This window comes from Trachinotus anak, unplaced genomic scaffold (assembly GCF_046630095.1).
Source record: "Trachinotus anak isolate AG129_WGS33_773 ecotype Australia unplaced genomic scaffold, CSIRO_AGI_Tana_v1 ptg000016l, whole genome shotgun sequence".
Classification (NCBI taxonomy): Eukaryota; Metazoa; Chordata; class Actinopteri; order Carangiformes; family Carangidae; genus Trachinotus; species Trachinotus anak.
The window spans coordinates 12,320,007-12,333,351 of record NW_027273867.1 but is presented as its reverse complement, the minus strand read 5'-3'; the positions used below and the strand labels follow the sequence as shown (position 1 = coordinate 12,333,351).

At 39.9% G+C, this 13,345-nt stretch overlaps 2 protein-coding genes across 3 annotated transcripts in view; one reads left to right on the top strand and one right to left on the bottom strand.

Moving 5' to 3' along the window:
* The window catches only part of ctnnal1 (catenin (cadherin-associated protein), alpha-like 1), a 45,601-nt gene extending 44,543 nt beyond the window's left edge, over positions 1–1,058 (top strand). For both annotated transcript variants that reach the window (XM_071499719.1, XM_071499718.1), the window contains exon 19: positions 290–1,058. In XM_071499719.1, coding sequence (XP_071355820.1) covers positions 290–460 — 171 coding nt within the window. In that variant the 3' untranslated portion in view covers positions 461–1,058. The remainder of the gene's footprint in view (positions 1–289) is intronic.
* Positions 1,059–1,557: 499 nt separating this feature from the next.
* Positions 1,558–3,975, bottom strand: abitram (actin binding transcription modulator). Its single transcript, XM_071499720.1, has 6 exons — positions 3,781–3,975; positions 3,542–3,593; positions 2,917–3,046; positions 2,709–2,785; positions 2,556–2,625; positions 1,558–2,449 (listed from the first exon to the last, which is right to left on the bottom strand). Exons 1-6 carry the CDS (start codon positions 3,860–3,862, stop codon positions 2,312–2,314), a joined length of 549 nt encoding a protein of 182 aa, XP_071355821.1. The 5' UTR covers positions 3,863–3,975; the 3' UTR covers positions 1,558–2,311.
* Between the last annotated feature and the right edge of the window lie 9,370 nt (positions 3,976–13,345).

The following is a 13,345-nucleotide window of genomic DNA, read 5'->3' as shown; positions in this document are numbered from 1 at the left end:
AATAAAAAGTGACAGCCCTAGTATGGGGGGCTTTATGATCTTTTTCACTGATCAACACCTGCTAGTGTCTTTAAAATAACACCGTCCAGCAGCGAGAGCAAACCAAGACATTAAAGTTGCCTGCTGTAAAATCAAAACAATGAGCTGAAAGATGCTAAAATGCACCATCAATTGGTGGGAAACTGCAGTTAGGTGTAGCTTTGAGTATAATTATGTAATAGTGTAAAATTTGTTGTTAGCCTGCTTTTTATATTTAGTGGCTTTCTATTCATTGTCTGTCCATTTGCAGTCCAAGTCAGAGAGGAGTAGCCTGGGCTCCCCGCATGACTGGAGAGAAAGGCAGGATGCTTCCACACCTGTCAAAGAGGAGGGAGCTCTCAACAGCAAGAACAGCAACGGCTTTGGTGTGAAATCCTTGGAGCAGCACATGGCTGGTCTCAACCTGCTGGAGAGCAAATAATCCAGGAAATAGCCTCCCTTTTGTTCACTATTCTCCCTCGGAGCAGCACATTGTCCACCTCACCCTTCTGGAGAACGTGTAATCCAGGAAATACTTAACTCCCCTCATTGTCATGGGCCAGAGCTGTGGGGTGGTTGCCTTGGGTCAGTCAGAGTTTGTATTTGCTGTCTAGATGATTAATTAAGAGGTTTACTTGGAAAAAGCAGATCGAAGTTCTATGTGGCTAGGAGCAGTTTTACCCCAGGGTAGCTTGTTACCTGAAGCACCAGATCCACCCCAGTCCACAAGATGGAGACAATCAGCCAACACTAAGACTTTGCCATTAGCAGTGGGCCTCCTCTCAGAGAGGTCTGGCACAATCCTGATTTTGGAATCACTTTTATCACTTCTCTGGCTATTGGGTTGATAAACTGATCATAAATCAGGAAGGAACTCCACTTAATGCTCAGCTCAGCCATACATGTGTCTTCACTACGTGCCTCTGCGTAACAAACCTACTTGCTCTGTGGTGTACTGTAAACGTGTTGCACATGTTAGCCAGATGGGGAAAAAAAAAAAACCAGTGAAATGGCTGAAACCCCACAATGCATGATATCATCATCACCAAACCCTTGTGTTCAAGTCTCCTAGAGTTAATGTGCCATAGGCTTGTAATGTTAACACTTATGTAATGTTAGCCATAGTGGTGCATTCTGTCTTTGATCACTGGCACTGTAGTCAGCATCTCACATGCATAATTAAGTATTTAGAGGTTGTTCACCTCATATGATTAATGACTAATTTTCATAGGGTCTCTTATGGAACATTCCCCATGTGCCATGTAAGTAACAAAATGCAAAAAAAGAGAAATAATCACAATTTAATGCCAAATATGATTGTCCTCGTGAAGACGCCGTGATCTTCAGCTTGCTACTAGAATGAAATATAAAGCTCTTAGTCCACCAGTGTTAATTACTGGAGGCATTTTTATTTGAGCCTGGTTTCTCCAAAAAGCCAGCTGGTTAATGTTCATTTTATCACTGAGATGCTTTTTTTGGAAGTTAGGATCTTACTTTATAATGTTCCGAGTATTATCAAACCATATTCTGTGTAAACTCTTTTTCCCCTCACAAAAGAAATGAAAGATTATTCTGAACTGGCACCTATGTCAGGTGGAGCCTTGAAGTGTACTTGTTATGAAGACTATCATTGTGAAGCTGCCTAGTAGACCAATATGTATTAAATGGTATATGGTATGTATAATCTGGTACTTGAAATCATATATGGTATATATGTATACTTTGGTACTAGGTGAGGGTGTGATAATGACTGAAATGAATAACATGCATTAAGCTTAGAGATGGTGTGTATTGTGTGAGAGCAGCTAAGGATGCTGGGTATTGTAGTGGCTCTACAGATGTGAAGAAATCATAGATCTAGTTTTGGATCAAATATTCTTTTGACAATTGAAAGGTTAAAGTGACACATAAAAAAATAAACAATATTTTTCTTTAAAAAAAGTGTTGCTTGTTATTAATGCTATTGTACAAAAATAATTCTAACTTAAGTTTTTTTGTAGAGTATTTAATTACATAATTCAAATAATGTCATGCTTTCCTCCAGTCCCTTGTTCTTCAAATTACAAAAAACAAACAATAAATAAAGCACTGTGAAGAAGAGTGCTTCCTGAAACCTTCTTTAACAGTAAAAAACACCATACAATGGTCTAGAGGCACAGTGCAATGCTTGCATAAGTAACTGCAAGTAAATATCACTTTCCAGGACAGCATCCACAGTTTCTCCCCACGACCTGGTGCGATCTGAAGGAAGGTGAGCTTTCCCAAACAGTTCCGACTTCATCAAGGAGCCCTGTCAAGAGGGTTGTGATTCAGCAATATTTCGTTTGGAGACAATGCTCTCAAACTCCTCTCTGCTGAGAAGATTCTCTGTTATGCTCTTGCTCTCCTCAAACTTTGGCAGGATGACAGCGATGTATCCTTCAGTGAATGGCTGTTCAGATTTGACAGACAAAGCAAGACATTTTAAACTTGTTTTACCAACACGCATCACTGTTTATTATGATAACAACTATAGTGTAAAAACATATATCATTTACCTTTTCCAGCAAAAGTGCAGGTCTCTCTAAAATATTCTCATTGACCTCAAGAAGACGGCCTCGAATGCAGCTAAAAGGACGATACATTTGTGAGTTATGACGCAAGCATACAAGCATGTAGAATGTTTACTGAGAAAAACAAACTTGCCTCACCTGTAGATTGTGTATTCAGTTTCATCTGTGCATGTTATCCTACACAGGGGTGCAAAATCAGTAAGGAACTGACCGCCCTATGATGGGAGGGAGATATGGATTGAGAGGCATTAAGACCAAGCTGGCCTCTCACAAATGCATGAGACAAAGGTACAGGAGAACAAATTCATGCTCATAGGCCAAAGTCATCTGTAGCTTCATGAGTTACCCGCTTGGATTTCCCAGACACTTTATTGTTGAGCCGACTGCAGCCATTACTGATCTGGTAATTGATGCTCTTGATTGTCCGCCCATTCTGAAGGATCGGGTGAGTCTCTGCTAATGTGACAACGCATATTCTGCAAATGCAAGTTTAAAAGTCAGCCTTTAAAAGGAGTACCAACAGGAAACAGTGCCAGCATGTAAGTCACTTACTGTGAGTGTGGATTAACTACAATTAAAACATTGTGGCACAAACCTTTGATACTCCCTACTAACATTTTACTAGGGGGTATCAAACTGAAATATATTCAGTAAATAAAACAACAGAATATAGAAACATAGAACAATATAAGAGGCAATCAACTCTCCTGTAATGATAAACATTGTTGTGAAGTTGAAGCTGTACTTTGTGTTGTTTTATTGGTTTATACTAGATATAAAGCAATACTAACCCAAAAACAGGCCGAAACTTATTGAGGCAAGACACAAAGCAGCAGAAACTGAACAACTGACGACAGGTAGCACTTTACATTACACTGCATCACAGTGTACCGATAATATTACCATTAAAATAATGGTTATTTGTTTAGCTGGTTATTATCACCACCTGGTGATGATTAGCACACCGTTACCTGTTTGAATGCTGCAGGATGCAGTGGTCCTCAGATGATTTCCCCTTCATATCTGCATAAGATAACGGAGTACATTATACTTCTTGTATTCGTGACAATATGAATGAAATTATGCCGGCTGAAACAAATACTTCGCAGTCTCTCCTGCATTCAAGTAGCCTACTAAGTTCAACTAAGGTTAGCTGACGTTAGCCACCTAACAGCTAACGTTAGAGAAATTTCAGTCACGTTTCATTTACCTGCTCTGTACCACCGTGTGTAATACCGGTCGATGACTGAAGGCGCATTTTCTTCTGATTCTTTCTGCTCTGTGCCGTCCATCAAAAGTATCCACAGCACAGGCTGTCACAGAAACACTTATTTGAAGTAAGGTATGCGCTGGTCTACGACTTCGCCTGACGGACAGCAATATATGCGACTCTGTAATGGTCCGTCTTTTAAATGAATCCGGAAATTTAAGACGCAAAGGTTCCGAAGTTTTTTCTTCCTCTTTGGGACACTGAAGAGGTGAATTACACACCTTATAAAGGTACAAAATATCAGAGTAAATCTTCACCGACGACAGCACGAACTAAAAATTACATATTTATTTTTATGAGAAGGAGCTAGCTGTTAATGAGAAGTGACTACAAATAGTCCAGCTACAATTACTCTCACCTCGTCCCTGAAAGACCATATATTAACTGTATGCCATTTGATTTGTGGTACTTTGATTAATTGAAATTTTTTTATGCAGCACTAACATGCAATATGATACGGGGCATAAGGCAATTCCTGCATTATTAGTCTACCATGTCTGATCAACCTGTCTTGTAGAGGGGCCCTGTAACGATCCTAAACTATTTTGTGTTTCAATAAAATATCAGAAACAGAAAACAAACTAAAATCAGAAAAGCTAATCATTTGCTAATTATTTATATTATTATCATTGTTTTGGGCCCCCATAAAAGACTGTTCTGGTCATGCTCATGTTGTTGTTAACATTAGTGTTAATTCTAAGAACACATTGTGACAACAGTTTTTCACATTGCCCACTAGATGTCAGAGTACTAACAACTACAGGATATGGTAGCCTATAGTCAATGTGATAACTGAAATTATAGATAACATCAGAGTTCAGTTAACCTAAAACTAAAATAAAGAAATACCTGCAGCTAAACAGTTTTATATTTAATTAAACTGCATTTGTTCATGTGTAAAACGTAATGTACTATAGTTGTTATATGTCACCTCATAGTGTCTGTGATCATCTGTATAATTTCCATAGTTTGAACTATGTGTCATTTTTTTCGCTGGGCTCTAATGATTTTTACAGATGGCAGGTAGACGTATAAGTATGCTGAGTCTGCATCCCTGTGGATTATGTAATGAAGAGGTCTGAGGGAGAATGGATAGAGGAACGAAGGAATGTTCCCCTCCTTGGATCTGACAAATAGCCCCTGTCTGACCCAGACCGATCACATACCGAACATATCTGGCTCAATGTACTACTTGCACACTGTGGACAGTGCTGAGGGAACATTTTTGGGGAATTGGCATTGGCACGAGGAGGCTTAAGCAATGATGACTTCATCTTAGTCGCATAAATGAAAGAAAAAGAACACAAGAGCGAGAGAGCCTCAGCTAATATTTAGGGGCACAATGACTTTTCCATGTATCTACTCACCAGTACCAAGACTTGGAAAGTTTTGCTTTCGTAATGAGTTTTTCCATTACCACTCCGTCTGTGGTAGGCCAAAGTCTGCAATTAATTCAGAGATGAAACACAACACCATTGTGGAAACAGTGGACACAAAGGGGGTTTTGCCATAGATATGCAATCTTGCATCAGACTTTAAATTCACTTATGTCTAATAAACAAGGCCAGGTTTAATTTGATTTGACAGCCTCACCTGTGATTCTTTTCCAAAAGTTTCCCACAGCAAACTATATCAGTAGCAGCTGCTATTAGAGTAACAAGTAGATGCTCAAGTCACCTGAATTCATTCAGCAGGATTTGTCATAGACTATAAATCTTATCCATATGCAATAGGTGTCATACAGTAGCTCCTCAGTCAGAATAGTTGCCATTCTGTGAAAGCCAGGAGTATGTTTGACAGCTTCTCAATTCATATTGTTGCGTCAGAGGGAAAAGGGCCTGCCCTGTTAACTAGCAGGTTACCTCACAGGATGCTGGTATTTGCAAGTGCATCTATGAGTGTGTTTGCATATGTGTTTGTCACTCTGTTCATTGCCTATATGTATCTGTCAGTCTGTGTACATTCCCAACCTTTTAACTACTGCATATTTTTGAAATGAAACACACTCCGTCTCCCACTCTTCAAGACTCAACTCTGAGGTTCACTAGCTGGCTGTCAGACAGGCATCTCGAGTGTCTCCAGCTGCACAGGCGTCTTTGTGTGTGTGTGTGTGTGTGTGTGTGTGATGCACACATACTGTAGCTCCACGTCAGCTACTGCTACAGCGAGCACTTTTCTTCTCTGGTCTGCTGTTTGGCTGTTTGACTCCAGAAGTCTCTCCCTGCACATGGAAGATGTCCAGCTTTTTTCTGTCCATGGTTTTCTGTGCCAGAGGAGAGCCTGACAAGGGAAGAGAGAAGCTCTGACCAAGGGGGGGAAGATGCCTGCATGGCTTATAGAATACCTGTAGCTTCTTCATCTTATTAGGACAGGACCTACTTAAGTAAAGTTGCAGACCAGAAAATTGAAGATTTCCTGGCACACAGTTATCTGACTTTTTTAGCAAGTGAGACTGATGAGATATTTTTGTGGTGTGATGCAGATGGAGAGAATTGTTGCAGGGAAGGGGATTTCTTTTCATGTTGACAGGCTATCAGTAACACTTGAGAAGGGGAATTGTATGCAGTACAGACTTGCTTTCAGAATCTCATCATTTAATATATGTCTAAGAAAACAGAGAGAGGTATGCGGTAGTTAGAAAAACTGCCCGTCCTTTTCCTGGAAAGCAACAAGACAGACACACATGCATTTACCATCAGACAGAGTTTCATACTGCCAAAATGTACATTTAAAACCTTCATTCACTGGTATATACAGTAGGTGTCAATAAAAGAAGTGTGTAGTTTCAGGGTAACGCCTGCATTTTTTAAGGGCTGTCAAATGTGCTTTTGTGTCAGAGGATTTTAGTGAGAGCACATCTAATGCTCCAATGAAAGGACTGATCAGCAGTAAGTGCCATAGCTATAAGGAAACTTCACATAATTCATCTGTTTTGATCTGAATGTATGCAACAGTACAGAAACCCTAAAGCTCCAGACAGGTCTGAACTTGGAGGTCCAGTGAGCTTTACAATGTCATGTCTGCAAAGGAGCAGTGTCGCTCTGATAAGCTGATCCCACGTCACGTTATTATTAGCTTTGTCTGTGGTAATCAGCAGTGAAAAGTGCAATCAATCATGTCAGAGTTATTCTGTTATTTCTGGCCTCTCTCCAAAGGCAGCAAGGGCCTCTGGCGTGAAAAAATGTGTGCATGTGTGTGTGTGTGTGTGTGTGTGTGTAAGTCAACTTTATGATCAGTCCTTTTAGTCGTTACATATTTCATCAGATAACTGTTTTACATCAAATGATGCTCTCTCTCTTCACAATGGTAACAAACTATTCTTTTAAAGTTCCTCTCCAGACATATTTAAAAATATGTCAACTGCTCTGCTATAATTCATATTTTGTTTAACATAGTTCTCCCACAGAAAAAGTAAAAAACAAATTTGAAAAACCGGGGCTTGAAACACTTCTACCTTTATTTCCTCATCAGAAAGCCTTGTACCCGCCCACCACCGCTACTTGACAGGTGAAAGAGCAGAGGGTATCAAGATGTTTAGCAGAGGAAAAGTAAGAGACTCAGCCACAGATTCAGGAATTTGTTGAAGAGTAAGATGTTTATTGTGCATTAACATTGGCAACTAGAGGACATATCAGCCCAGTAAGCATAGTTATTTCTTTATGTTGTTTGATAGCTGCCACTGACAGTGGCTGTGCTAATGCAAACTCTGTTGACCGTTGAAAGAACAGTGTGTATGTAGATGGTTAGTGTTAGAGGAAACGTTGGAGAGACTCAGCCGCATGTTTGAGCCTCAGTCAGACCCAGACTCAGATAAGGAGTCAGTTGTAGACCAAAATCAGCAGACGTATCAGAACAGTTAGCATGGTTAGCATCCTTTGTTTGTTTATGTTGTTAGCTTGTTAGCTTGGAACTGGCAGTGGCTGACACAGTGTTAATGCCTGTGCTAATGCAATGTCTTACTCTCTGTACTACACAGTTTCAGGTGTATTCCCCGTCCCTGGAAGCTGACAGGATTGGTTCCTTAGTTATATGACATATGAACCCATGGCATTGACTGTGTATTTCACTCATGGAATGCATTGTGTTATATAAGAAACAACATATGGACATGTTAACAAGGCCAAAAACTTGATTTTCGTCAGAGGGGGTCTTAAAAGATACAGTAATTTGAATGAGCAACACAGTGATTGACAGAGAGTATGACCAGAGTCAGTAACTTAGACATCTGCTTTAGATAAAGGACAAAAAAAGATACTGGTATTTTAGATGTGATTCTGTGTTTACAGTACATGTGTGAGAAAAGGCATCAAATGTCCTTGGCTGCAGTTGTAGTTGTGGATGTCTCTCCTCCCAGAGCCAAAATGCTCTTATGAAATGCACGTTGGCCAAACACGTTTCTCTTGGTTTCCTCAAAGTTAGCATTGGTTTTCTCCCAGCAGAGAAGTCATTTTGCTTCGACCTCTGAGGTGTGAAAACTAGAGGAAGTGGTGTAAGGTGGTTTGTTTCAACTGCTGGCTTTCATCTTCCTGAGTTACACTTTGAATCATTTGACTGTCCGGTCTGAGGGATCAAAAGCTGATTGAAAAATGAATGTTTCAGTAATTGAGTCACTTGTCAGACAGATCTGGTGTCATCAATCACTTATTAGTGTCTGTCTCAGTAACACATCCATCTTATTCTGACTCTTTGACCTGGAGCCAATCCATCTTTATTTCCCTCCCTTCCTCTTTCATTTCACTGTCTATGAAGTACTTCAGACTCATTCCTGAAGCTAATTTGTTCATGGCTGTCATCCTACTTGTCATTCTCCAGAGACAAATGAAGGAGCTGAGGGCAATGGAAAGACCATGCACGCTGCCAGGTAAGACAAAAAAAACAAAAATCCACATGCACATAAGGAATAATTTACAGGTATTAAGAGGCTTCAGCTTTGGACTCTTACCACATGCTTTCTTTTGCCAAAGCAGTAAAATTTAACAAGACTTTTTTATGAGACTGTGAAAGGGACATATGCATATATATTAAGACACCAACTGGGCTTATTTAGGTTTACCAACAACTGAATTTCTTATTAGACACCACAGTGCTTGTGTTGATTATTTGTAAGGAGCCACGTGGCAAACAGCTGCTTGAAATTCTCCTCATGGAAAATAATTTTTTTTCCAGGAGGAACTCTCCACTTCTTGTGTTCTCTTGTAGCGCAGCAGCAGGCAGGATGCTTTGGGCTCTAACTCAGCTGGCGGTTGAGTGGCAGTAGAGCCAGGTTGTTGCTTTTTATCCAAATCTCCATTATTCAACTGCTTCCAGTAAAACTCATTAATGCCTCTGCCTGACTGAAGCTTTCCAGATCCAAATGTTGATGCTTTGTTTTGTTTTTTTCCGACAATATTCTTTCAGGCTTTTCCCGTATGACTAAGCTTCTCTGCATTTGATTAAGGTGTGAAAATGTTTCTGTGTTGTTACAGTGTTAATTAGAAAATGCCATGCTCTAACTATTAGCTATTAACAGGTCACTCAAGTCCAAGTAATAAAGTAGCTGTTACAAGCAAAGTAAAAGTTTTCTGATGCAAAAATTACAAAGGACATTGTGCAGACCTGTCCTCTCCAAAGTGACATGTCAGTGAAAGCACACAAAGTTTGGCACTGCAAACTCATGCTACTGTTTTGTAGCTATTGTCGCTGTGTTTTCTGTGCATATTTTTCCCTTGCACTTTCATTTAAAACAAAAAAATATGACCAAGAGGACTTTATGAGCACAATGCACACCACTTCCTCATTCAGCAGTATTTCTGAGAAATGGTTTAAGAAATGGGAGCAGCCCATTCCCTGGTGAAGTTGTGGACCTTTGGAGCCTTTTTTGTTTTTTGCAATGTTCGGTTTTTGTTTGTTTTCCCCTGGCTCTCTGGACAGCCTTGGAGATAGTTGTGTGTATTGGCTGAGGCCCTTGGTTCAACATTAAAGGACATGTTCTCATGTGCTGTTTCTGAGGCGAACACCCAGTCTTGTTGACAGCAGTCTTTGAAAGAGCTTATTTCACTGGTTGGGCGAAAATCGTCAAACGTAATCTCATTTTGTGCAAATTAAGTTGTCGATTTCACAGGGTAATTCTACCATCGCTGTAATTCTAACACGAGCTAACTATTTTTTTTATTTCCGTAGTTATTATCGCTCAGGCTGCAGCTGCCACATTTGTGTCCATCTTGGGGCTGGAGTGAAACAGACTCATTTCTATTCTACACTTAGAGGAAGTGGTCAGAGTTAACAGCTCACTATGTGGGGTTCCTTTAACAGGAAATCATATAGAAAAACTATATATATATATATATATATATATATATATATGTTTCCTGAAAACAAAGACAAAAACTGATATGGACTTATATTTGATATTAGTTGGTCTGGAAACCAGATTAAAAAAAGATTTTCAACATCTCTAATACATCTTCACTTCAAGAATGAACCCCTGCTCCCTGTGATGAAAGCAGTAGTACAGAGGGGCGAGCAGGGCAGCAGTTTTAATTAAAGCACAATGTAATTTTGATGGAGCAAGGCAAACATTTATCTGGATTTTTTTTGCCACTCACTATTGAACAACCAGCACTGAAGTGGTGAAGTCAGAGGTTTGGACAGCTGGGGCTCGGGGTAGAGGGGAGGATGTGGCAAGATTAGAAGAACCTGATTAACAGAAAACAGACTAAAGGAAAAGGATTCCCCCTTCTCTCAATTTCCTTCACTTATCCCCCTGTTTCTCTCTGAGCCTCGATCCCATTCCTAGAAACAGAGACATGGACGGGCCTCTTCTTCCTCTTCGTGTTTTTGTTCAGTGAAAAAACAAGTGTTTTCCTTGGTGCTTACATCTGCGATAACATCAAGCAAAATTCAGATGAGAACAAGGGACTGAACTTAGAATCCCTATTGCCTCATCATAAAGTCATCCTGAACCAGGGGTTTTCTTGTAAGACAACATGCGCTGTGTGGGTGTTTGGTTTTGTAAAGTTTGAGTTGTAACTCCTCCATTCTTTGCCCCTCTGAGAGCCTTCGTTTCCCCCGTGAAAACACACACACAGATGTGTGATGATTGGCAAGGTGACAGGGTATTGTCTTTCCTATCTGCATTGGTATTACAGTAAATGCCCACACGATCTCAGGGAAGAGTTGTTTTCTGTTGAAGAGTGAATATGGATGAATAGACAGCTCAGAGGGAGAGTGAGGCTTATTTTGAATACATATTATCGGCCTTTGATGAAATTTTTTTTCTCAAAACTTTGCCTTCATTCTGATTCAGATAGAAAACATCTTGAACTTCAGCTTTTGCTTCATCCGAGCTTAAACCCCTCAATGAGTCGTGTTGTCACTGATCAACACAAGTTCACTCACAGCACGACCTTCCGTTAGTTTCATCTCCATCTTTTCCAGACTGGGTCTACGTGGTCTGGAGAGGCTGTGAGGAGTGACTAATGCTGACTGGACAGCAGGCTATGCATGATGCAGCGGGAGGCCACCAGATGTGTGTGTCTGTATCACTCATTGTTCCATTCACCATACACACACACACACACACACACAAACACACTGCTTGACTTCCCAAACTGCTACTTGCAGGTATTTTATGAGACTTTAAAACCAGGCAACACAACTATTTGATCCTTCTTTGAAAATGCTGAGCTCGTCTCGGCTGGTCACACACAGTTAGCTCATAAATGAAAACCAACAAATGAGCCTGGCTAGGTTGGGACATTAGTTTGGGGATGTACACCTTATTCATGCTTCCTGAAACTGGTCTTAGACCATACAAGGTTTCTGTAAATGTTCCCAGGGAAGTAATAACAGCAGTGATGAAGTTTCACATTACTGTGCTAATGAAAATGATAGATACTATGAGGTGTGAGTAGTTCCACTGAAGAGTGATTTTCTCAAACTGAATAATCTGAATATTTTAGCGGCCTGAATGGCAAAACGGCCCAAAAAGCAAAGGTCTGAAAAATAAGCATAATTAGGGCCTGAAAGCTCTGCTTTAAACTGACCTCTCCTGTTTCAACAGTAATACACAACATCTAGTTCACTTGAACTTTTCCTCACTGACTGACTTAACTCTGCTGTGCCTCTGCTCACATTCTTCTTCATATTTAGCGTGCTTTACTTTCTGACTCACATATGACAGCATGGAGCAGATGGCTATGAATAATGACACGCACTGTTCTCTTTTCTTAGACCTAAGTTTGTGTTTTCACATACTATTCTTCTTTTTTTGGCTCCGTGGTTAAAAAATGTTTAGATCAAGCTCTTAAATATGACAGAGGAAGTTGGTCAAGCATAAATATGAAAACACGAGAGGGGGTTTTGGTTTCATAAACAAACAAAAATGAACAAAAAAAAATCCACTCTAGTATAAATATTTTGTTCTTATATGTCTTTACGAAATATATGCTGTTACTTAAAATCATATTAAATAGCAGTTTTTCAGTCAGCTTGTCATATGTTGATCATGCAGAATTAGTGAGACTGTTGCACAGGCAGTAATAGGCACAGCTGAACAGAGGAAGTTTAACACAAATCAACAGTTTGGCCGGATGTTTGTGAGGAAATTTGAATTTAGGAACTCTCAGAACTTCTGCCCATTTTTGTCAGTGGAGCATTTAACCCTGGATTATGTTCTGAAAACCATCAAAGGTTCCCAAATGTTTAAAATTACTGACATGCTCCGGTGTACGATGGCAAATCACGCAGACAGAGAGAACAATACCAGATCATGACCATTGATTCAGGGTCAGAGAGGCATCAGTAAAACGCCCGTGCACAAATGTTGATGTTGGAAGTTGTGCACAGTGGTCAAAGATACAGTATGTATAGAATAGAATTAAACACAGTGTAGTAGCAGTGGCCTGTTTCTTCACACATTTACCACTGAGGGTTTTTATTTTCCTGAAGATTATTTCTTTTACCCACTCAACACCAAATTTTGTATAAGACTTAAAGCTGCTCAAATCAATAATTTTGTACATACGGTGAATCAAACATCTATGTGTATGTAGAAGGGACCAATAATACTGACAAACCCACTGAGAATTATCACCAAACTCTGCAGTTCCCATTACTGTATGAAGCTTTTTATGGCATCTTAAGTCACTGTTTTGTTTCTCCGTCTAGCGCCTTTAATGCCAGGCAGCTGCTTTTAATAGAAAACCTCAAATAAACCCACTGTACACTTCCTGCTCAGCACCAAACAACAGACGGGCAAAGTTAGCCACCAGCTGGTAAAAACAGTGGAGCATTTAGCATCTATAGAGGCAGATATTTCCCTCAGGAAATGGTGGAGCCCAAAACAGAGCTAAAAGAAGAAGAAGTGAACATTGGGCAATTATTAGGTGGACACAAACATGACTTTCGTGCTGATGTTGCTCTGTGTCTAAAAAAGCCACTGTTAGCAAACACATTTATTGCATCAACTTAACAAGGTGAAAATATGCTAAAGTGGGAAAAAAAATCAACCAGTGCAAGTATAAGC